The 22,764-nt window shown below is 48.4% G+C and overlaps 1 protein-coding gene across 4 annotated transcripts in view; it reads left to right on the top strand.

Moving 5' to 3' along the window:
* The first annotated feature begins 10,502 nt into the window (after nucleotides 1–10,502).
* FLNB (filamin B) overlaps nucleotides 10,503–22,764 on the top strand; it is a 130,221-nt gene continuing 117,959 nt past the window's right edge. For all 4 annotated transcript variants that reach the window (XM_084794488.1, XM_084794487.1, XM_084794489.1 and 1 more), the window contains exon 1: nucleotides 10,503–10,945. In XM_084794488.1, coding sequence (XP_084650614.1) covers nucleotides 10,654–10,945 — 292 coding nt within the window. In that variant the 5' untranslated portion in view covers nucleotides 10,503–10,653. The remainder of the gene's footprint in view (nucleotides 10,946–22,764) is intronic.

Here is a 22,764-nt window from a genome sequence, read left to right as displayed (position 1 = left end):
AGTCCTGGCCTTTTCCTGTAATCCATGCCAGGGAAGTGGCTAACTAAGAGACTGCCTTCCAGATAAGCCCATGTAGAAGGGATGCTGTGAGAAAGGACCGAGGACCTGGCAGCCAGAAGAAACACTCAACACCTGTCCTCCTCTCCCCGTCAGATCCCTGAGCGGCAGGATGGAGGGCGCCATGATAGGAGAGCTCTCAGCAGTGTGATTTCTGTTTGTTTGAGACAGGGCCTCCCTACATACCCCAGGGTTTCCAGACCTCTCCATCCTCCTGCCTCAGCCTCCTGAGTGCTGACATTATAGGTGTCACACTGGACCCCAAAGACCCTCCCTATCCCTTTCCGTGTTGGCACAGAGAGACGATGAGGCACTCAGTGTCTTTGAGAACACAGCACTCAGAGTCTGCCTGTGCCTGCCTTGATCTGGGCTTTGTCCAACCTCCAGAACTGTGAGAAACAAATTGTCACTGCTGGTGTTCATGGTTTTTGACACAACAGCCTGAACTGCCTAAGACATCCCCTTTAGCACAAGGTGCGAGCACACACACACACACACACACACACACCAGCAATAGAGAGTCATAGCAAGTCTCTGAATAAGGGTGGGGCAAGAGGATGTCGTTGTGTCTTTGGTGCTTTTCTCTGCGTAATAGCCCTGGCTGCCCTGGACTCACTTTGTAGACCAGGCTGGCCTCAAACTTGCAAAGATCTACTTGCCTCTACCTCCGGAGTGCTAGGTTAAAGGCATGTACCACCACCCCGGCCCTACCCCCCCCCCTCCACCTTTTTTTAAAAATAAGCATGTAGGGCTGTGGATGTAGCTCAGTTGGTAGAGTCTTGGGAATCTGTTTCCAATTCCCAGTACTCAGGAACCTAGGCATGACAGTGCATGCCTGTAATACTAGCACACAGGAAGCAAAGGCAGAAGGATCAGGAATTCAAGGTCCTCTTCACCCATAACACAGAGTTCAAGGCAGTTTAGGCTACAGGAGACATTGTATCGAAAGACAGATAAGAAAGAAGGGAGGGAAGAAAGACAGGAGGAAAATATAGGATAAAGAGAGAGCAACAAGAGGGCTCAGTGGCAACAGTATCCACCAGCAAACCCTTCCATCCCTGGGCCCTGCCTTTAATCCTAGCACTCAGGAAGCAAGGGCACAAAGATCTCTGAATTTGAAGCCGGCCTGGTCTATATAGTAAGATGGTGCCTTTAAACAGAGAGAAGAAGGCCGGGCGGTGGTGGTGTGGCGCACGCCTTTAACCCCAGCACTTGGGAGGCAGAGGCAGGTGGATCGCTGTGAATTCGAGGCCAGCCTGGTCTACAATGCGAGTCCAGGACAGCCAAGGCTACACAGAGAAACCCTGTCTCAAAAAACAAAAACAACAACAACAACAGAAAAAAAAAAAAAGGAAGGAGAAAGAAAGAGAAAGGAGAGAGGATGGCTTCAGTTGCTGGGCAGGGTGTAGACAGGAGAGCTGGGTCCGGTTAAAGCCTTGTTGGGAGGCTGATGGACAGCGAGGAAGGGTCAGGCCAAGCTTCTCCAGGGCAGTGCTCCAGTAGAAGGTGGGGCCCCACCCACCTTTCACCTTTCCCCTGCCGGGTTCCCCACAGGCCTCACCCCTGCTCCACTCCCTAGGCCAGCTTGGCTCATAAAGTCCAGGGAGAGGCCACTTCACTTCCTGGCTGAATGAAAAAAAATAAATAAATAAAAGAAAGAAATTAAAAAAAAAAAAATGAGAGGATATGACTGCTTCTAGGTAAGATGGAGAGGAAAGTTTAGGGTAGATAAAAGAAAGAGCATAGCCAGAGGTGGGGACATCTGGAAGAGTCCAGAGTGAACATGACCCTGAGAAGGGCCATATAAGGATAGGAAACAGCCAGCCAGACTGAGACTGCTCAAGAGTAAAGGATAGACCAAAAGGGCCAGGTACCCAAAATGGTCTGGATTTATACACAGAAAGGCGGCTGGAGGAAGGGTATGCCAGCTTACTCTGTAAGAGTAGGAACTGAGGAATGCTGGGAGAACCCAGCTGCCAGGTCCGCTCTGCTACCGTTAATGAGCACCTCAGCGGTTTGTCAGGGATTTGAGAGATCTAACCCTGGCCTGCCGCAATTCTCAAAGGTTTGGGGCTGATTTCTTCATTAGGTGGCGCTGAAGGGCTGCGTGGTTAAAAATCAGGGCCCTTGACTATAGAGCAAGTGCAGATGTTTGACCCAGCTTGTGGGCCCCCGGCTAGTGCTGGGAGCTGGCCCTGAGCCTAGGGGAGAATCCTGGAGAAGCTACTCCCGGCTGACTCAGAGCCTACTGCTCTTCTTATCAGGCCTGGGCAGCGACAGGGAGCAAGTCCTGATATGGAGATTCTGGGTCTTTCTTTGGAAATGGCAGGAAATGAACTGTGGGGGCTTTGCTTTACTTTAGTTTAAGGAATGGGGATGACTCACAGGGATGAGGGGCTGGGAAGGGGGAGAAATGGTCATCCAGCACCAAGAGGCAATTGCAGGGAGGCCCCTGGGGTGCGTCCAGCCTCCTCCACACCCAGGACCTGACTGTGGGCCACACTTTAGATGGGAGTGAAGGCCTGAAGAGTTTTTTGTTGTTGTTGTTGTGTTTTTTGTTTTTTGTTTTTTTTTTTTTTTTTGGTTTTTCGAATCAGGATTTCTCTCTGTAGCCTTAGCTGTCCTGGACTTGCTTTGCAGACCAGGCTGGCCTCGAACCCACAGGGATCCACCTGCCTCTGCCTCCCCAGTGCTGGGATTAAAGGCGAGGTCTTCTTTACATTTCAAACAGAAAATATTTTCAGGGACAGCCAAGATGGCTCAGCCAGTAGAGGTGTTTGCCACCATGCCTGCTGACCTGAGTTAGAACCCAGGGATCCGCATGACACAAGGAGAGAACTGACTCCAGAGACTGTTCTCACACACATTGTGACTTTAAATTTTTTAAAGGAGCTGGGCGGTGGTGTCACACGCTTTTAATCCCAGCACTCGGGAGGCAGAGGCAAGCGGATCGCTGTGAGTTCGAGGCCAGCCTGGTCTACAAAGCGAGTCCAGGACAACCAAGGCTAACACAGAGACCCTGTCTCAAAAAACCAAAAAACCAAATAAATAAATAAAAAGGAAATATTTCCCAGCATAGCGTTATTATTTACTAAATGTTGGCTGTTGGCCAAGTTCTTCAACCTTGCCGTTTCCTTGATGACCTCAGTGACAACCTCTGTTGGTGGTCTGGTGTCAGCAATTGTCTAGAGATAGCGCAGGAGGAAACTGGGGCTTAGAAAAAGGAAATGGCTCAGATTCACTCAGTAGTCAGGACTTCAAGCCCATATTAAAAATACATAGGCAGCTCCCTCACTATCCAAAGCAGATCTCACCAGAGCAGGGTGGTCTGGGAGTCTGGACTTCTGTAAAGTGCTCTAGAGCCTTCCAGAGAAAGAGCAGCTGGCTCATCCCAAGCATTGGGTATTGACGGCTCCTTTCCAACTACAGTTCTTCACTGGAGTGCTGAGGACACTAAAGGAGGTGCTCTCCAGCAGCCAGGTATTAGGAGGAACATGAGCTCATAGCTGGGCAGTTACGTCTCTCTGCTCCCACCCAGGATCTGGAAGAGGAAGAGGGTGTGGCACTTAAAGATGAGATAAAAGACCAGGAAATTCCTAGTCCTGTGGGAGAGACCAGGCCCTATTAGTCAAGACTGAGAAACAACTCCAAAAAAGGGAAGGTTCTGACTCATCCCACTCGGCATTGTCACCAGGACGCTGGCCTGTTCCCTATACGGCAGCCAAGCTGTCCGTTGGATGCCCCAGGCCCTAGTGTAAGGGAATCTGGCTGAGAATTCTCTGACACACACACACACACACAGAGTTCTGATTGGCTTAAATCACATTCCAACCCTCAAACCAATCACCTTGGTTTGTAGAAGGCTTTTTTCTTTTTTCTTTTTTTTTTTCCACCTCTAGAAAAATTAAATAAAAATTTAAATTTCATATATGTGTAATTGTATTTACATCACCCCCTGCTTCTCCTTCCTATAACCCCCATGTTGTCTTCCCTTTAAACTCCTAGTCTCTTTTAAATTATTATTGATACACACACACACACACACACACACACACACACACACACAGACATGTGAGCAAATATATGAATACAGCTTGAGTGCATTTAACGCTGTTCGTGTGGATATGTTTTTAGAGGTGATCACTTGGCAGTGAATAGCCAGTCAGGGCCCTCGTCTCTGGGGAGGATTAATTCTCTCTGCTCAACAGTCAGCAATTGTCCATAGCACTTCAGGCCAGGAATCCAAACAAGGCAGGACTCTGAGAGCAGGAGTGGACAGAGAGGCTGCCCACCAGCTTACTCCTCATGCCTGGCTCAGCCTGCTTTCTTTTTCCTTTTTTTTTTTTTTTTTTTTTTTTTTTTTTTGGTTTTTCGAGACAGGGTTTCTCTGTGTAGCCTTGGTTGTCCTGGACTCACTTTGTAGACCAGGCTGGCCTCGAACTCACAGCGATACGCCTGCCTCTGCCTCCCGAGTGCTGGGATTAAAGGCATGCGCCACCACGCCCAGCTCAGCCGGCTTTCTTATATTACCCAGGACTTACCAGGGTGTTGTGGCACACGCCTTGAATCCCAGCACTCAGGAGGCAGAGGCAAGTGGATCTCTGAGTTCAAGGCCAGTCTGGCCTACACAGTGAGTTTGTGGGCAGCCAGAGCTACGTAGACAGATCCTATCTCAAACAAACAAAACAAAACAACCCAAAAGCCCAGGACCAGCAGCCCAGCCATGGCATCACTTGCCATGGGCTGGGCCCTCCCCCCACCAGCCACTAATTAAGAAGAAGCCATATAGCGGAAGCATTTTCTCAACTGAGGTCCCTTCCTTTCGGATGCCTCTAGTTTGTGTCAAGTTGACATAAAACTATCTAGCACATCTGGGTGTCTTGTGTTTGGTTTTTAAAATTTCATGTATGAGGATTATGACACATCACTGCCCTTCTGTGTTCCCCCCACCTCCCTGCATGCCGCCCCCTACCTGCCCCCCCCCCCAGCACTCCTCAAATTCTTGACCACTTTTAGAATGAGGTTTTCTAATTGGCCAAGCCAGTCTTATGCCAGTCCTTGTAGTGGATCTCATTGTGAGACAGAGCTAGAGGCCAAACTACCTGTACCAAGTGGAAGGTGGAAGAGGAAAAGGCAGAAGAAGCCCTCCTTGCTCCCTTGGGACCCACAGCCTGGCTTTGAAAGAAGATTTATAAACCAGCAGGGAGCCCGTCCGTGTCTTAACGTAGGGCTTGGATTTTTTAAGCTCAGCATTTATCAGCACCGGGAGCTGGATAATTCTTGCCGTGAGGGAACTGTTTCTGTTTCGTGCATTCGATGTTTGGCAGCATCCTTGACCGGTCATAGGGAGGAACATCTTATCGCTTCCCTGGTGGCAATGTCTCTGGAGACAATGTTACCCCTGTTTGGCGTAGGTCAGGCTGTCCAAGAAACAGACTTTGAGGTGAAGGTTGCAGAAGGCTGCGGAGTTCTTGTCTAGCATGCGGGAAGCCATGTGCTGCCCATCCTGGACGGTATAAACTGTATATTCTTGTCATCTGTGCCCTCAGGGGGGATCAGAAGTTGGAAGTCAAGGAGGGGATGGAGCTCTGTAGACAGAGTGGCAGCCTAGCATACCGAAAGACCTGGACTGGGCTCCCCAGCACCCCCTAATCCCGGATGGTTGACAAAGAAGTTCAAAGTCTCCCTTGGAATGGAACTCGGGCTTTATACATGCTAAACAAGCACTGTACCAAGTGGCCTACAGCCCCGGTCCTTGCTTTTGACTGTTGTTTTTGAAGGAGACCTTATCCTGTCTTACAGGTGGGAGAACTGAGTGAGATTCAGAAACTCCGCAACTGAACTGGCAGCTTGCTGACCAGAAGTAGCTGCGGCTCCCAAGCTCTGGTCTCCAGGTCTACTAACCCTGCAGTCTTTCCGCCTCCCAAACAAACAAGTCTGTAGCCATCTGCAGTGAGAAGACTCAGCAGTAGAAAGGTTATCCCGGGGTCTGATGAGTTAGGAAGGCAATTCTGCTGACACAGGTCTGAGATGTTGGCCCGGCCTTTCTCCGGGTTTGGGTGGGGCTGTTTAAGTATGAGAAATAAAATATGAGTCGGACCTGCCAGTTTAACAGGAGGCAAGTAGAGAAAAAGAAAACAATATTGGAAGGAAGGTTAGGAAGAGGAAAGGGCTCGGTAGTGAATTAAAACAGGCCTCAGTTAGAAGGACTTAGTCTGAAGCTACAAGAAATCAGGAAGGACAGAACTTAGCGGGTGGCCACATATATTGGTGGCACCTCATGAGGGACATGTGGACAGCTTACAGGCTTATCAAGGGACTATAATAAGGAGTCTTAAGTCTAATTTCTTGGTTTCCTTCCTTGAATGATGTCACTTTGTTATGAAATAAAATATTTATCCACAGCCTGTACCCTAGTAACTGGGACATTAATAGTCTTGCTAAAGTAATTGATCAATCCCTGTGTACCAGACATATAACAGCACAAAGACAGAGGCCAAGAGAGGTCCCTTGCAAGTGGCATCCACTACCCTTACGACCGTGGGCCGTGGAGAGAAGGAGAGCCAAAGTTTCTTCTATTCAAGAATGCTCCAGCTGGGTGTGGCATGGTGACACGGTGACACGTGCCTATAATCCCAGCACTTGAGAGGCAGAGGCAGGGGAACCAGCAGTTCAAAGTAATACCAGCAGGCTCTACACACAGCCTGTTTCAAAAAACTGGAAGATAGCTGGGGATGTAACCTACACGAAGGCCTGGGTTCAATCCCCAGCACCACATGGTGCGTGATGGTATGTGACTGTGACCCTAGCACTTGGGAAGTGGGAAGAGGAGGACCAGAAGTTGAAGTCCATTTTCAGTTATATTGCTAGTTCAGGGCCAACCTAGAATACATAAAAGGGCCAGCCTGGAATACATAAGGGCCAGCCTGATCTCCAAATGAAAACAAAAACAGAGCCTGTGAGTGGCTCAGCAGTCTAAGGCACTTGCGGCAAAGCCTGACAATCTGAGTTTAATCCCCAGAACTCACATGGTGGAAAAAAAAAATGACTCCTGCAAGTTGTTCTCTAGTGTCTACACACCCACTGTGGCACCTGTGTGAAAACACACAAACACACAAGAGGCACATAAGCAAACAAAGTAACTTAAAACACACAACCCTTCCCCAAAGTCATGGCAAGCTGTTTCTTTGATTTACCCCTCATTTAAACTTGTGTGTTTCTCTCTCTCTCTCCCTCTCTCTCTCTCTCTCTCTCTCTCTCCGTGTGTGTGTGTGTGTGTGTGTGTGTGTGTGTGTGTGTGTGTGCGCGCGCACGCATGCTTTCTCCTGTTCATGTAGGAGAATGTGCATAGCCTTGCATGCACATGTGGATACAAGAGATCAACTTTGGATATTGTTCATAAGGAGCCATCCTCCTTTTTTTTTTTTTTTTTGCTTTGTTTGTTTGTTTGTTTGTCTTTTGTTTTTGAATAGAGCCTCTTACCAGCTGGAACCTATCAAATAGGTTAGGAGGGCTGGGCAGGAAGCCAACCTCAGGGATCTACCTGTCTCTACTTCCTAAGCATTAGGGTTACCAATGGTCCTAGCAACCTTCATGCTTATACAGCAGCACTTTACCAGCTTACTTACCTTCCTAAGCCCCAGGTGTGTGTGTGTGTGTGTGTGTGTGTGTGTGTGTGTGTGTGTGTATGTGTGTGTGTGTTGGGGGAGGCAGGGTGTTACTGTATTGGAGACAAACTCTTGCTATGTAGCTAAGGCTAGCCTAGACTTCTTTATGTGGCTGAGGCTGGTCTCAAACTCTCAATACCTTGCCTCCGCCTCCTTTGAGTTAAAGGCAGACAGAGGCCTCTAGAAAGGGCTATGCGTTTTAAAAGAACAAGCCAGAGATGAAGTGCCCCTCTTACCAGATCCTGTGGAGGGGTGGTGTGCAGTATCTCTCACAGGCTGCTCTGACCACAGGGTAAGAGGGATGTTTGCCTGCTTTTTCTACTGACAAACACTGTGCTTCCTACAAAGGTGTTGTATCACTAATTTCAACTTCCAACCTGAAATCCAAATTTTACAAATATTAATTTAATTGTCTTTTCAAACTCCTAAGGCCAGCATGATAGTGCATGCTTGTAATCTCAGCACTTATGAGGTAAAGGCAGGAGGATCAAGAGGATCAAGAGTTCAAGGCCACGCTGGAGAGATGGCACTTAGGAGGAGTGGCTGTTCTTCCAGAGGAGCCGGGTCATTTCCCAGCTCACAACTGTCCACAATTCCAGTTCCAGAGGCTCCAATACCCTCACACAGACATACATGCAGACAAAACACCAATGCACATAAAATAAAAATAAATTTAATTTTTAAAAAAGAGGTCAAGGCCATGTTTGGCTACATGAGAAGTTTGAGGCTAACTTGAACTACATGAGACCCTATTGGGAGGGGCACACACGAGTGAGTGCACTACGGTTTAAAATGAAAAGAAGAAAATGCCCCTCCCATTCTGTCTCCAACATCAGTGTTTGCTTGTGAATCATCCCAGAGGTATTTTATGCACTGGCAGGTAATTATATACACACATACAGCCTTTCTTTATATAGGACCAGCAGACTTGCCATCTTGCCCTGCACTCAACTGTATGGCCGCTTGTTTTGGAGACGCCCTGTAGGCAGCTGAATTTTCCCTCCGGGATGAATTCATAAGTGAATTAAGTTCTGTATGGCAAAGGCCCAGCCACATCGCCCATCAGAGATGACTAGATCTGGTGTTATGGAACGGCAAGATGGCAAAAGAAAATGAAATTAAAGATACAGGCTGACTTCCGGGGTATAGAAGAGCTCACAGGAAACTAAGTCACGGAGATAAAAGTAGAAGGTTTTTCTCCTGGTATTATCATTGTGACTTCTATACCAAAGGAAACTAAAAGCTGGAACCGGGAGCGTATGCTAGTAACTGAGAGGCTGAAGCCAGCACACGTGAATAGCAAGAGCTCGTTACTCTTTTCCTTGTAAGGCAGGGAAGGGCCGTTCAGCCTACTAGTATCAATCTCCTTGAATTGACATGTTTGCAGTTAATTGCTTTGTGGAAATGAGTAGAGCAAACACCCCACCTAGGGCAGGGACAGGATGTAGATTCTCCAGGCCCCACACCCCAGCGAGAGCGCCTGCAGGATGAAGGCTGCCTTCGTCAGCCTGCAACTACTCATCCATGCATCCACGCACCCAGCCAGCCACTAACCCATCCACTGACCTCTTCCCTACACGTCTCCCTCCCCCAGGAACACAGCTGCCGCAGTGGCTGAGGTGGACCTGACCTGGCGGGTGGGGCGTGCAGCCCAGTGTGGAACTGATCCAGTCTTGAATTTCTTCAAGGTCTTAGAGCTCCATATACTCTCCCACGCAGGGGAGCAGGGCCGCCTCACGGAGGAGATAACCAAGCTGAGCCGGAGAGTTGCCAGGCTTAAGGAATTGGAAAAGAAAAGGGACACAGGTCAGTAGGTGCCAGCACCCGTCTATCAAGCCCTTTCCCCAGGCTGTGCCTTCTTGGCGTCTCCTTGGTCATCATAGTCAATCAAATAAAACAGCACCATTCTGGACCAATCAACTCACCCAATACAATCGAAAGGGTCTTCAAGCAAGTTTGTGACTATGGAGAACTAAGGAGGTGACAGGATGAGAAAGGTTTTGTGCCCCCAAGGAGGAGCAATCCTAAGCCAAAGCATGCGCACATATTCTAGAACCCGGAAAGGCAAAGGAACAGGTTCTTCCCTGGAAGTTCCAGCGAGAAATGCACTGGGCCGGTGACCTCAGTTTTGGCTCACTAAAGCCCTGACAGGACATCTAACTAATTTGCTGAGATGCAAGATAAGAAATTTGTGGGATGTTTGTTTGTTTGTTTTTGTTTTTCGAGACAGGGTTTCTCTGTGTGTATCCCTGGCTGTCCTGGACTCACTCACTTTGTAGACCACGCTGGCCTCGAACTCACAGGGATCCACTTGCCTCTGCCTCCTGAGTGTTGAGATTAAAGGAGTGTGCCACCACACCGGGCCCTTTTGTGAGATTTTTTTTTGACACCAAGTCTTGGTAATTTGTTACTCCAGCAAAATATAACTGACACAGTTCATTTTCACTACTGCTACTCAGATGTGTGACCCTTAGGCTGAAATCAATGTGTCCAAATAATCATTGTCATGCCCGCTCTGAGAAATGCACCTGCCTCTCACTGAGACTACAGATGGATGGCCATTCCGTCTAGTCCCCTGCTTCCTTATGTGCCCTCATTCTGGGCCTTTCCCAGGTTACTTTCTTCTAGCTGGCCATCACATCAGGTTAGTGAGACTCACCAGGGTAGTGCAGGCTTTAGGCTGTAGAGGGCGAACGTAGCTAAGGAATTCGCTTCTATATGGTCGGAAAGGGGCGGAGTCTCGGGGGCGGGGCGGTGTAGCGCGCAGGCGCCAGGCCAGGCTACTTGCGCGCTCGGGGGCGGACGAGGGCAGAGCAGCTCCTGTTGCGGCTAAGGTAGCAGCGAGTTCGAGCCCCCCTTGCATTTGCCTCGTTTCCCTAGTCCCCGAGTCCCTGGTGCTTGTTGCCTCCGCGCACTCTCCGCCTCCAGGATGCCGGTGACCGAGAAAGACCTGGCGGAGGACGCGCCGTGGAAGAAGATTCAACAGAACACATTCACCCGCTGGTGCAATGAACACCTCAAGTGTGTGAACAAACGCATCGGGAACCTGCAGACCGATCTGAGCGACGGACTCCGGCTCATCGCGCTGCTCGAGGTGCTAAGCCAGAAGCGCATGCACCACAAGTACCACCAGCGGCCCACCTTCCGACAGATGAAGCTGGAGAATGTGTCGGTGGCGCTGGAGTTCCTGGACCACGAAAGCATCAAGCTCGTGTCCATCGGTGAGTGTTGTGGCCAGACCCCCCACATTTGCAGAAATCGGGGTATCCGGCAGCGCGCCCCACCGCGGGTCGCTTCCTGGGGCTGGATGTAGGCGCCGAGGGGAGGAGGAGGTGTCCCTGGGATGAGGACCTAGAATCTAGGCCTTTTCTGCGGTGCCATCTGTGGCCTGGGACCTGGCGTGATTGCTCGCCACGGTGTGCTTGGCGGTGCCGCTACAGTGTTGCGGGTGGGTTAAACACTAAGACCGTCCATTCACAGCTGGAGATTTGATTGCGGGGGTGCCCCGGGGGTTGCTGGGGAAAGCGTCTGCTGACCCTGATAGCAAAGCCCTTGGACTCTTACCAAATTCCTACTTCACGCTCGCCAGGTGCGCCTAGACCAGAGCGATCCTCCTGGGCTGAAAGGGCGTTGGCTAGGAGTCTGGGCGTGGAGACCTGAGACGCTACCGTTCTCTGGCTCTTCACCTAGGTGGAGACTAGGACCTGGGACCCTCCCCTCCCCTTCCAACGCCGGAATGGGTGTGGGCCCTGAGGTTGGAAAGGCAGTGTCCTCGTTTCTCAACTCTGGCTCGGGGCTGGAGGGTTCCCTCGAGTTGAAATAATTTAGTGGTGATAATAATTAATGTGTGTAGAAGAGGGCCTAATAGCGCTCGCTGGACGGCCCCAGCCTTCTAAGTTAGCTCAATACTCAACGTCTGGTGGGCTGAGATCTCCTTAGAAGAGGGGACTTTTAGAGGGCTATTGGCTTGTCCAGGGTCACTGTAAGTGTGGTCCAGCTAAGAGCTAAAGCAGTGCCCCATCCCCTTTCCCTGGTCGTCCTGAGAGAAGGAGTTTGAGTCCGGCTTCTTTCCTACTGTCCTGGCTTCGAGAATTAAGGTCTGGAGTAGTTCAGGCTTCTAAAGAGGGAACAGGGCCCTTGAGGATGTGGTTTGTGACTGTAGGAACCATGGGGGTTAAAGTGTGTGCGCCCGGGTTCGCTCCTTTGCCCCCGTAGGCGTTCGTGTGGGCACACATAGCATGTATTCATGCAGAGATTTTTTGTGTATGCAGAGGATGTGTGCACTCCATGGAGGGCTGGGGATTCTTCCTGAGGAAATAAGGCCATTATTAGTGACCCCAGTGACAGGAAGAAAGGAAGGTGGGTGTGGCTTCTGGAACTTTCTCCAGTGGAAAGGGGTTCCCTCTAGACTGAACCTCCACCCAGCCTCACCCTGGACTTTCCCCACACCTGTGCTGGCCGGTAGAGGAGCTTGTTACTTCCTGGGTCCAGGCAGCTACAACCAGTAGCCTCCCTCTCAGCAGGCTCTCCTTCCCAGGTGTGGCTTCTCAGTGGGGGAAGCCGTCTGGGTTGCATTGTGGTCTGGAGGCCCATCTCTTGTATCAAGGAGAGAGCACCTCAGACTTTAACCCGGAACTCTCCTTTCCTACGAAGAATGATTCTCAAGGCCTGCCTGGCTGAGCTCAACTTGCATTCATTCCTTGTTTTAAACTGTATATTTATTTCATTAACTCCACAAAGAAATTTAAATTAAACCAGGTGTTAAACATGACATAGAATCGCTTCAAAAAGAAACCATAGCACCGGAAAGTGAAGGGTAGCCTCATTTTTACCAACTGAGCTGTGTCCAGCACGGCTCCACAGCTTGTGGGTCTCCTTCTGGCCTGGTCTGGAGGTCCCTCCCTCACCGTTTCCTAATTGATCCTCATGATTTTTTCCAGCTTTGAACTGGCTGAGGCAGGTTAACTACCATTTATCTGATTGATAATGGGTTTGTTACTGTACTGCTTGATTTGTCCCTTTAAAATATTTCATGGATCATATTCTCCAAAGTGGTATTCCTAGGTTAGAGGGTGTGACCACGTACAACTCCTCCCTCGTTGCTTTCCAGAAAGATCTCTTAGCAAACAGGTTTTCCAGCCTCTGGAGACCCGTCTGTCTTGCCAGGGGCCCAGACTGCTGAAGGAAGAGATGGAGCCGAAGGCGTCTTGTGACGCCTAGGGATGTTTTAAGTAATGGCCTGTCTCGCTTGGACTTCAGTTCACTTATTCACTGTTCATTTTATATTGTCTAGCGCTCACCATGGCACTTTTTATATGGCCACCCACAGTGTGTTGTAATTCTGTTGACTACTCCCATTGAATATTCAGGATAATCAATTGATAGCAGCTAATGTCCTTCTGATAATGGTCTTCTCTAGCAGTCTCCAGAGGGGTCAGGGGCTGGGTTCTGTCCTAGGCTGCCACATGGTACTTAGAAAGCAGCTGCTGTTGTTACTGCCGTTGTTGTTAATATAGTGTCCCTACTTAAAGACGGGAAACAAAAATGAACCAATTTCTCGAGATGACAAGCGGCTGGACAGTACACTGGGGCCAGAGTGCAGGTTTGCCAAGCTGTTGATTTTGAATTTTGAGTAAATTTCCTTCTAGTGTCAGAGATGAAAAAAAAAACAAAACACCTCCCATCTCCCCCTCTGCATAAAAGGTCTGATGTAGCCTCCGTTTTGCAGTTCCAGGGTGTTGAAGTGGCGGCTGGACAGCCACAGTTTGAACCTTAGCCCCAGATGCAATAGGGATGATGGAGTCTTTGGTGAGTGACAGGATTCATCCTCTGGGCTGTGAGGAGGGAAGTTAAAATGGAGTCAGCGTGTGCTCTTATGGTTGGAGCTGTTGAGTAATAGCTGCTGTCTCGATTGGTGGCGCTTGACTGCGTTTTCCTGTTCTCCAGGGGCTCATGTTTTATGTATAACCTGGGAAGGTTATTGGATGGATTCAGGGCATCATATGGCTTGGCTGACTCCCAACAGTTTACATTGTGGGGACCTTTAGAATCGTGTTTGTAAGACCAGCTGTGGACATGAGGGGGTCAGAGCTGCCAGAGGACACTGGCATACCTGCCAGCAACTTCTGAGAGACAACCCTGGCTGTTTATTTCCTCACATTTGTGGTTCATCAGAAGTTGGTTCTGCCGTAGGCTCTACCCCAAAATTGAAAGCTTTGTTACGTTGCTTGTCCTGTTAGTTCACAGGGAGGCTCAGCATGCTTAGCTTTTTGGTTTTGGGTCAAGAGTTGGTAGTTATATTTACTTGTTTTCTCCACCGATCTGAAATTTGGGCAGCCCAGCTCACTTTGGAAAGGAAGGAAGTCTCCAAGCCCAAGAACCACAATGGAGGCTGCTAGAAATTTGGGTAATATATCGAGGTTTGGTCCTTTAGAAAAGAATCCCCCCCCCCTTTTTTACAAGATGCAGCTGGCCCTCATGTTTATTCAACTTAACCTGAACAGGGTCTGCTAGGCATTGTGAGTACGAGTGCCCAAGACTGAGTCCCTGGGTGGGGCATCATGCCGCCCAGCATCTTTGCCTTCCTCCCTTTGGTCCCATCACCAGAGAACCAGTGTACTATAGATGTTCCCATTTGTGCTTCTTCCTGAACTAGCTAGCAAAAGCCCATGTGGTCTTTCGGACCATGCAACCTAAGAACCCAGAGGATTCTTATGTAGTGAAACTTCATGCTTTGTTTGAACCGACAAATCCAGGGCCATTTGCAACAAGACAGCAGCACAGCCCTGTGAGATACAAAGTTAAAGGCAAGGTGTCTTGGTTCAATTCTCACTTGCCACAAAGTAGCTATTAAAAATTTCCAGGCCTCTGTTGTTGTCTAATTGCTGAAATAGAAATAATAAATGCACCTTAAAAGATTGTTACAAAGATAATTTTACATGTCATTTATGTAACTTGTAATAAAACAAGTTTTAAAAAGTGGCTGGAACAGGGGCTGGAGAGTTGGCTCAGTAGTTAAGAGTACTTGTGGCTCTTGCAGAGGACTTGAGTTCAATTCCCATCACCCACACGGTGGCTCATAACCATCTGTAAATGCAGTTCCAGGATATACTCTGCCCTCTTCTGAACTCCATAGGCACCGGGGACACACGAGAGGCGCACACACACACGTATGCAGGCAAAACACTCATTCAACAAACTAATTAAATAAAACTATCTTTTTAAGTGGCTGGAATAGTCCAGGGTACATAATAAGTGCTCTATGAGTGCTTGTTAACTGAACAAGATGCCGTGAGATAATCTCAAGCTGGCCTGGAAGAGCTTGCGCGCTGCAATGAAGCTCAGAGTCAGTACTGCTCGGGGAGGCCAGCTCAGCTGGCTGCTGTTCATCCTGCTTGCTAAAATAGAGTGAGGAGCTGCCTAGAGGGTGTCTGCTCCTTGGAAGGGGATGACCCCCGGTATGTTCTGGCTGCCTCCAGGGCCCATTCACACTAGCTTTGTTTCTGAGCTGGACAGGAGCTCCAGGCGCCTGTCATTCCAACCTCCCACCCCGTTCAGGAATCTCTGGGCCAAATCACTTCCAGATGGTAGCTGGGGCTCTGCTGAGCTCTAGCAGTTGGTGGAGCCAGCATGCCAGCCAGCGGCTGCCTTCATTCTTGGAGGGTCTGTGGGAAGGAGGGCTTTTATTTGGAGCCAAGTATATCTTTAGGCACTCCCTTCCCCGCCCCCTGCCCTCCCCCTGCCCCTCATAGGTCCAGGTTCTGCCCCATGAGCAGGCATCAGCAAGTGGGCTGCTAATTTGGTGGAGTGTGGCTGCCTTGCACTTTGGGGCAGTGGATGCTCAGAACGCAAGCTTTTGGGCCAAGGCCAGGGGTTCTGGGCATCTTACTTTCTGTAGACATAGGATCAGCATGACCTAGGCCTGGTGGTCCAGGCGTGGACTCAAAGCTACAGGGCTTGAATTGTGATGCCCACTCTGCCCCATAACAGCCCTGGTGTTTTGGTTTTTTTCTAAGCCTTGGCTTCTCCATCTGCAAAATGAAGCAGAACAATTGTTGCCATGGTCTGGTGGCAGAGGGCAATGTGTTCGATTAGGCTGGGCTGTAGCTCCGTTGGTAGAATTCTTGCCTAGGATGTCCAGAGCCTGGAGTTTGAACCCCAGAACTAAATGAACCTGGCACGGTGGCACACACCTGTAATTCCAGCACATGGGAAGTAGAGGCCAAAGATCAGAAACTTGAGGTCCTCTTCAGCCACATGGCAAATCTGAGCTTGCTCTGGGCCACACACAATATCCTAGCACAATGATGTTGATATGCTCATTATTAATGTTCATTCATTAATGGCGTTCTACTAGAAATCAGCTTTGACATTATTGTTGTAACTAGTTGCCAACTGAGTGTGCCAGTGACCACTGCGCAGCATCAGGATTATCATATAATGAACAATAGCGTTTCTTCAGAGGCTTTGAGGTAGAGCTCTTAGGTGGCTGTCTTAAAACATTTTCATGAGAAACTGAGTGCATGTCCTAAGGAGAGCATTTCCTGGGAAAAATGATTAGAAAACCAGGTGGTTCTCTGTAGGCTGTGGTGCCAAAATGGTAAGCGACAGTAGCTATATTGGATGTAAAGATGGGGACTGCTGGTTATTTTATTGTGTCACTTGCTGTGATGATTGGAGCTGGGGGGGGGGGGCGGGGCGGGCGGGCGTTGGGGGAAGAGGAACTGAGCTATCTGTTAAGTCCCCTACATATTCAGTATTTGTTTGTTTGTTTGTTTGTTTGAGACAGATGACTCAGGATGGCCTCAGCCTTAAGTGCTGACATTGTAAACATACACCTATCAGTAGCCTTTGTTCTAGGGACCTTGTAGAGTTGGCCCTGAGTGTGTTTCTTTGATAAATGAGAGCTGTTCTATCTCCTCTGCAAACTGTTACAAAGTAATTGGGTAAGGCTTTTTTACTCTGCCTATTGTCTTAAGTGGCGAAGTTTACCACGGACGCATTGCCGCCGCTCATCTTCCTTCAGCCAGCCTTCTGTACTCTACAATGTCCCTGGCCAGATACTTTTGTACTGTAAGCAAAAAACATAGCTTGGCTCTTGACTTAGTCCGTCCCGGTGATGAAACTGCACAGCAGTCACGCTGGCTGCCTGCTTCCCCTCCCCCACCACCAGAACCTGACTTTTCTGCTTTGTTCAGGTAGAAAGCTTGGCAGGAACGGCAGTATTGTTCTGTTTCCTTGGCTTTTCTTGGTACCAGCTCTGCCTCTTGATGATGTTGTCTGGGTGCTCAATGTTGAGGTGTGTCTGCTTGGCCTCTTCTGCAACATCAAGTGTTTACACGCCTTCTGTCTGCTCAGCGTCAGTCTGCGATTCCTATCGCTTCTGATCCTCATTGCAAACCCAGCGATGCTTTATTTTATTTTATTTTTTTAGATAGGGTCTCACTTTATAGTGCAGGCTGTTTCAAACCTGTGATCCTCCTGCCTCCACCTTCTGAGTGTTGCATCTGCATTTTATATAGGTGGGAAACTAAGGCTGAAATCCATCTACCTCCCTTTGTAAGACAGGCATGGTACACACTGAGGCTGTCTTACTGACTTAGAAGCCAGTGGGCCATTTGTCCCCCAGCATAGCTCTGAATGCAATGCAAAACTGTAAGATGGCTTAAAACATTATGTGCAGAGTCTTTGTCTCTTTTGTAATCCAGCTCTGTGGTTCTGGAGTATGAACTTTGGGGATGACTGCATCCTGTCCCAGTGTCAAAATGTTGGACGGACCTGACCTGTAAGCGAGCAGTATTTTCACATCAGTCAGGCTGTACACTGTACAACGGGTCTGTTGTAGAAACAGGCTGTGGGAGGGACTTTTCTTCTTGACTGGGTGTTGGTGGTGGTTGGTTTATTTCTTGTTCTGTTTTGCTTCAGACTTCACTCATTGGTGCTTGAGTAATGCAACACCAAGATTTTCTGCTACGAGCTGGGCTTGTTTGATGACACAAGCAAGCTTCAGCTGCTCAGGAGGCTGAGTCAAGAGATTGCAAATCCAGGGCCAGTTTGTGCTGGCCAGCTAACTAGGATCCTGTCTCAAAATAAAGTGGAAATAAAAGGGGGGTAGGGGGTTGTCCATGAAGATATAGTGATAGAATGCTTATCTAGAATGTTTGAGGCCCTGGCTGGGTTCAATCCCAGGTATTGGAGGGAGGGAGAGAAAGAATTTCCTGACACACCACAAAAACTCTCGCACCTGATCCAGCTCCAGGGATCATTGACTGCGCATGGAGGGTGCTTTTTGCAGGTTCTTTAGATTTCTTTGCCTTTGGTTCCCTTTGAGGAACAGCCAGTGCTTGTTTGCTTTGAGGCTACTGTGTGGGCCATGTGTTATGAGGCCTGGAAGCCAGAGGTGCGGAAGGAGGCATCCTTGTCGCTTCTGTCCTGCATCTGGAGAACTCACAGTGCCTGCCACAAAAGCAAGTGTGGACTGAGGTGTGTGTGTCTGAGGGGGGGGGGGGGCGGGGGGATGTGTCAAGAGGGCTGCGTCAGGGGAGCATTGGTGACAGTGGACATTGGCCCAGCTGTTCTCTTGTCAGAAATGACCTCACCTTCATCCTTTCCTTCTGCCAACCTTTAAATATTAACCAGGAGGAGGTTGTTTTCTGGGGAGTGCAGGGTTCCTTTCTTTCTACCCAAGTCTGGCAGTGGTCTCTTATTTGCTTGATGGCTCTGGCTTAGGTGCCTGTAGTTCCCACCAAGTGGCTTTCTGTTCATTTATTTTTATTTTATTTTATTTTATTTTATTTATTTATTTATTTCCAGCAAGCTGCAGGCTGGCCACCTGCAGAAAGGAAGCTGTGTGCTTTAAGCTGAGCTTATTTTGCCCGTGGCCTTCTCCCCTCTCAGAGAAGCTGGTCTGAAGGCCCATTCAGGGTTCAGCCTCCTGAGCAGTTCAGGGCTAGCTGATTGAAAGGTCTGGGCGTTTACACAGCACTCCTGTTCTCTGTCTCTGAAGGCCCTTTATGCTGGCTTGAATTCCTTTTCTCATGGAGATTTGAAGCTCTTTTCACTAACCGAGCCCGGTCACCTTACTGGGTATTTTCATAAGGATTTCGCCATGCCAGACAACTTTTGTGGAATTTCCTCTCTGATAGAAAGGCAGCCAGTGAGGTGGGAATTATTTGGAACTTAGCTTGGAATGTTGGCACCCTCCCTATATAGGGAAACGGGTGGGGCTTTGTGGCCAGGGCTATGTAAATTTGCTGTGACACATAAATTGAGATTTTTAAGATGGAAGGGGAAAAAAAGGGGGGCAAGCAGTTGGCTTTCCTTTCCCAAGAAGATCCGGTGTTTGTTCCCACCTTGTGCTGAGTGTGACTGAGGGACAGGCCGGCCTCCCTTGCAGGCTGGGGTATGAAAGGTTTCTAGTCCCTAAAATCAAGTTCCCCTCTGCCTTCTACAAACCATCCCTCAAGGAAACAGCTTGCTTTTTAATCATGTTGGTACCACAGCTCTTGTGTGAATCATTGTCACTTCCTTGCATGTTCCTGGAGCGACTTAACAGATTCCAAAGAAACAAGAATGATTCAGCACTCCAGGCTGTAACAGACTCTCTGAAATAAGTGACAGAGTCATTGGTTATAAATTGGCTAGAGAAAGGCTCCTCAAGGGACCAAAACTCTTAAGAATTTTTTTTTTCTTTCTTCCACGGGTTTTGTTTTGCTTTGTTTTTGAGACAGGGTTACTTACAGCGCAGGCGGTCCTTATACTCGGTATGTAACCAAGGATGACCTCCAACTTGTAACGCGCTGCCACACCTTGTCTACGCAGCGCTGGAGATCATACGCAAAGGAAGGCTTTTTGCTTGCTGGGCAAGCACTCTGCCAACTGAGCTGCAGCCCCAGGCTTTGCAGGTCTTCGCGGCTTGGTAGTTCCCTTAACCAAACAGAGCTCTGGGTTCTGGTCACAAAACTCTGTCAGAAAGAGGCAGGCAGGAGGAGCTGGGTGGAGCCTGGCTTAGAAGCCCCTGTCGTGTTGTCCTGTTCCTCAGAGCAGCTGAAGGAGGCTAGGTGGCAGGATGCCTCTGGGACAGGACAGAGGCACTGTTACTGGAGGGATCTAGAAAGGTCAGCATCCCACTTCCTGCAGGCGCCTCTCTTACCACAGTCTTCTCTGTGTCCCCTTTTTCTTTACTATCCAAGGTAGGCACTTCACAGGCCCTTCCCTGCCCTGTCCTTAGGACGCACATCCCTCTTATATCTGACTTGTCTCCTAAAGCTGTGAATCCTCATTGCTCCAAGAAGCAGGTGCTGTGCCCAGCTTACCTCTGAGCGGGGTACTTAATAGGAATCTAAGAAATTACTTACTGAATAAATAAACAGTCTCTAGTAGAGTGGGTTGAATAATAAGCCCAGTGCATTGATTTGCTTGCTTGGTGTGTGTGTGTGTGTGTGTGTGTGTGTGTGTGTGTGTGTGTGTGTGTGTGTGTTTATCAGACTTCAGATTTATTTTATCTTATTTGGCACCTCATGTTAAAGTGGGAACAGTGTCTAATGATCTGTGAGTGTCCCAGCAAAACACTCATTTTTGGATCTGTGGTGCTGAACTTAATTCAGCCCTTCATACTCACCCTCTCCACACTGACCTTTGACATCAGCTGTTCGAGAGCAAGGTTTCCCAAGTTGCCATGTGAAGCCCAGACAATGAACTTAGTAGCAAGCCACTGAGGATCAGAGCCCAGGAGTCACAGGGAAGCTTCATGAGTGCATACAGAGCGTCTGCTGATCAGCAGGCAGTGTTAGAAAGGTTGTGATGTTGTGATGTGTGACAATGTCCTTATATAGGAAGGGAAACTGAGGCATGCCCAGCTAGCTAGTGAGGATGTGGCTGGTTGTTATTGTTAAGATTTTAATCTTGTTTTTTAAAAATTATTTATTTTTATTTTATGTGCATTGGTGTTTTGCCTGTGTGTATGTGCATGCATCTGTGTGAGGGTGTCAGAGTCCCCGGAACTGGAGTTACAGGCAGGTGTGAGCTGCCGTGTGGGTGCTGGGAATTGAACCCGGGTCCTCTAGAAGAGCAGCTGGTGCTCTTAACCGCCGAGCCATCTCTTCAACCTTAAGATTTTAATCTTGTAAAGCTGTCCATCCCCTCAGCATGTTCTTGAAACCTACTTCTAGACCATTTTTTTTTCCTATTAAAATTTACAAAGCCATATTTGAAAGCTAGTGAGGTACTTGCCACTAAACACGAAGACTTGGATTCAATTCCTGGGACCCACATGTTAGAAGGAGAGAGAACACCTGCCAATTGTCCTCCGTCTTCTGCTACATATGTGGCATGTGAGCGCGCGCGCACACACACACACACACACACACACAACATAAATAAATGTGATTTTTAAATGTACATTTGCAATTACTTATTTTACCCTCACCCCCTCCCCCAAAAATCAAGAATACAGAAAGCATGGATCTCACCTGTAAAGACCTTTGAGAGTTTTTGTTGTTGTTGTTTTGTTTTCTTTTAGAGAATTTTACTTACATCGCCTTTTAGTTGTAATGGGGAAAAGAGAGGTGCATTTTCTCAGGAAAATGGACTGGCGCTTTCTTGTGCCATCTTTGCTCACACTGGTGTTTGTAACAAGCTTCACCTTTGACCTTTAACTGCTTGGACCCGCATTAAAACTGGAAGACCTACTTGCCTCTCATTATGGTTAGGAAGGCTCCCTTGGTTCAGGAACATGTTTTGGTCAGCCGTGGAGCAGGGGTGTTCCAGCTACTTCCTGTGTCTTAAAAGCTTTTAGGACCAACTTTTATTGGAACTGCCAGGGTCTGCTAATAACAGTTATTATGTTTGGTAACTGTTGCGATTTTTGTCTCATGTTTAGCTGCCCAGTAGAGAAACTCAATTTAGCTTTTAGTTGCTCAGCTACACCATAATTTCAATGCGTTTCAGCAGTCCCCTGGCAGGATGGAGTTGGACAGCCTGGTCCCCCACTTGCCTTCCTAGGGATTTATAGAGACTGTCCCATGCTGAAGGCTTCATGCTCTTATGGAGGAACTGTTTCCCAGCACTCCCAAGGACAGCAGATCCACAGATTATCCCAACTCCATTTCCTGTGAAGTAAAGGGGAAGTAATGAAAGCAACTTCTGATTCAGCCACTCTCCAAGCACTTAGGACAATGGGTCTGAAAGACCCCCACCACTTCCCCCTGAGTCTTGGGGCTGAGTTTCTGGAGTGTTCTGACAGGAAGTACTTTGACCTCTCACAGCACTCCCAAATAGCACTCTTGTCCTGGAGGTCCATAAATGTCATGTAAATCACACATGTAAATCTCCCATGTTCTTTATTTTTTCTTCTTCTTCTGTGTAGCCCTGGCTGTCCTAGACTCACTTTGTAGACCAGGCTGGCCTCAAACTCACAGGGATCCACCTGCCTCTGCCTCCTGAGTGCTGGGATTAAAGGCATGTGCCACCACACCCAGCTTGTTTAAAAAAAAAAAAAAAAAAAAAAAATATATATATATATATATATATATATATATATATATATATATATATATATATATATATATATAAAAGAAAGAAAGAAAGAGCATTTGAAAGAATTGCTGACTGCTTTTTTGTTTGCTCGGATTGGTCACAGGAAGCAGTTTTTCTCCTGTTCTCCAGAGCTGCATGGCGGGTTGTAGTTTCAGATGCTTCTGAAGCTCACAGGATAGGAGTTTGAAACCAGCCTCAGCAACATGGAAAGGCTATTCGAGCCTGGTGCCGTGTAATCCCAGCACTCAGGGAGGTAGATGCAGGCAGACTGCTGTGAGTTCAAGGCCAACCTGGTCTATAGCGAATCCAGGACAGCCAGGACTACAGAGAGAAACCCTGTCTCAAAAAAAAAAAAAAAAAAAAAAAAAAGAAAAGAAAGAAAGAAAAAAGAAAGGCTACCCTAAATGGTGGTGGTGTGTGTTGGGGGTGGGTGGGTAGCTTTTGAGAGTCTGAGGCAGGTGAATTCCCAGCCAGCCTGGGCTATAAAGGGGGTGGAGGACAAGGA

Source organism: Acomys minous (assembly GCF_964271855.1).
Source record: "Acomys minous genome assembly, chromosome: 9".
Lineage (NCBI taxonomy): Eukaryota > Metazoa > Chordata > Mammalia > Rodentia > Muridae > Acomys > Acomys minous.
Note: the sequence above shows the minus strand (reverse complement) of the source record. Positions and strands in the feature narration are given on the sequence as shown.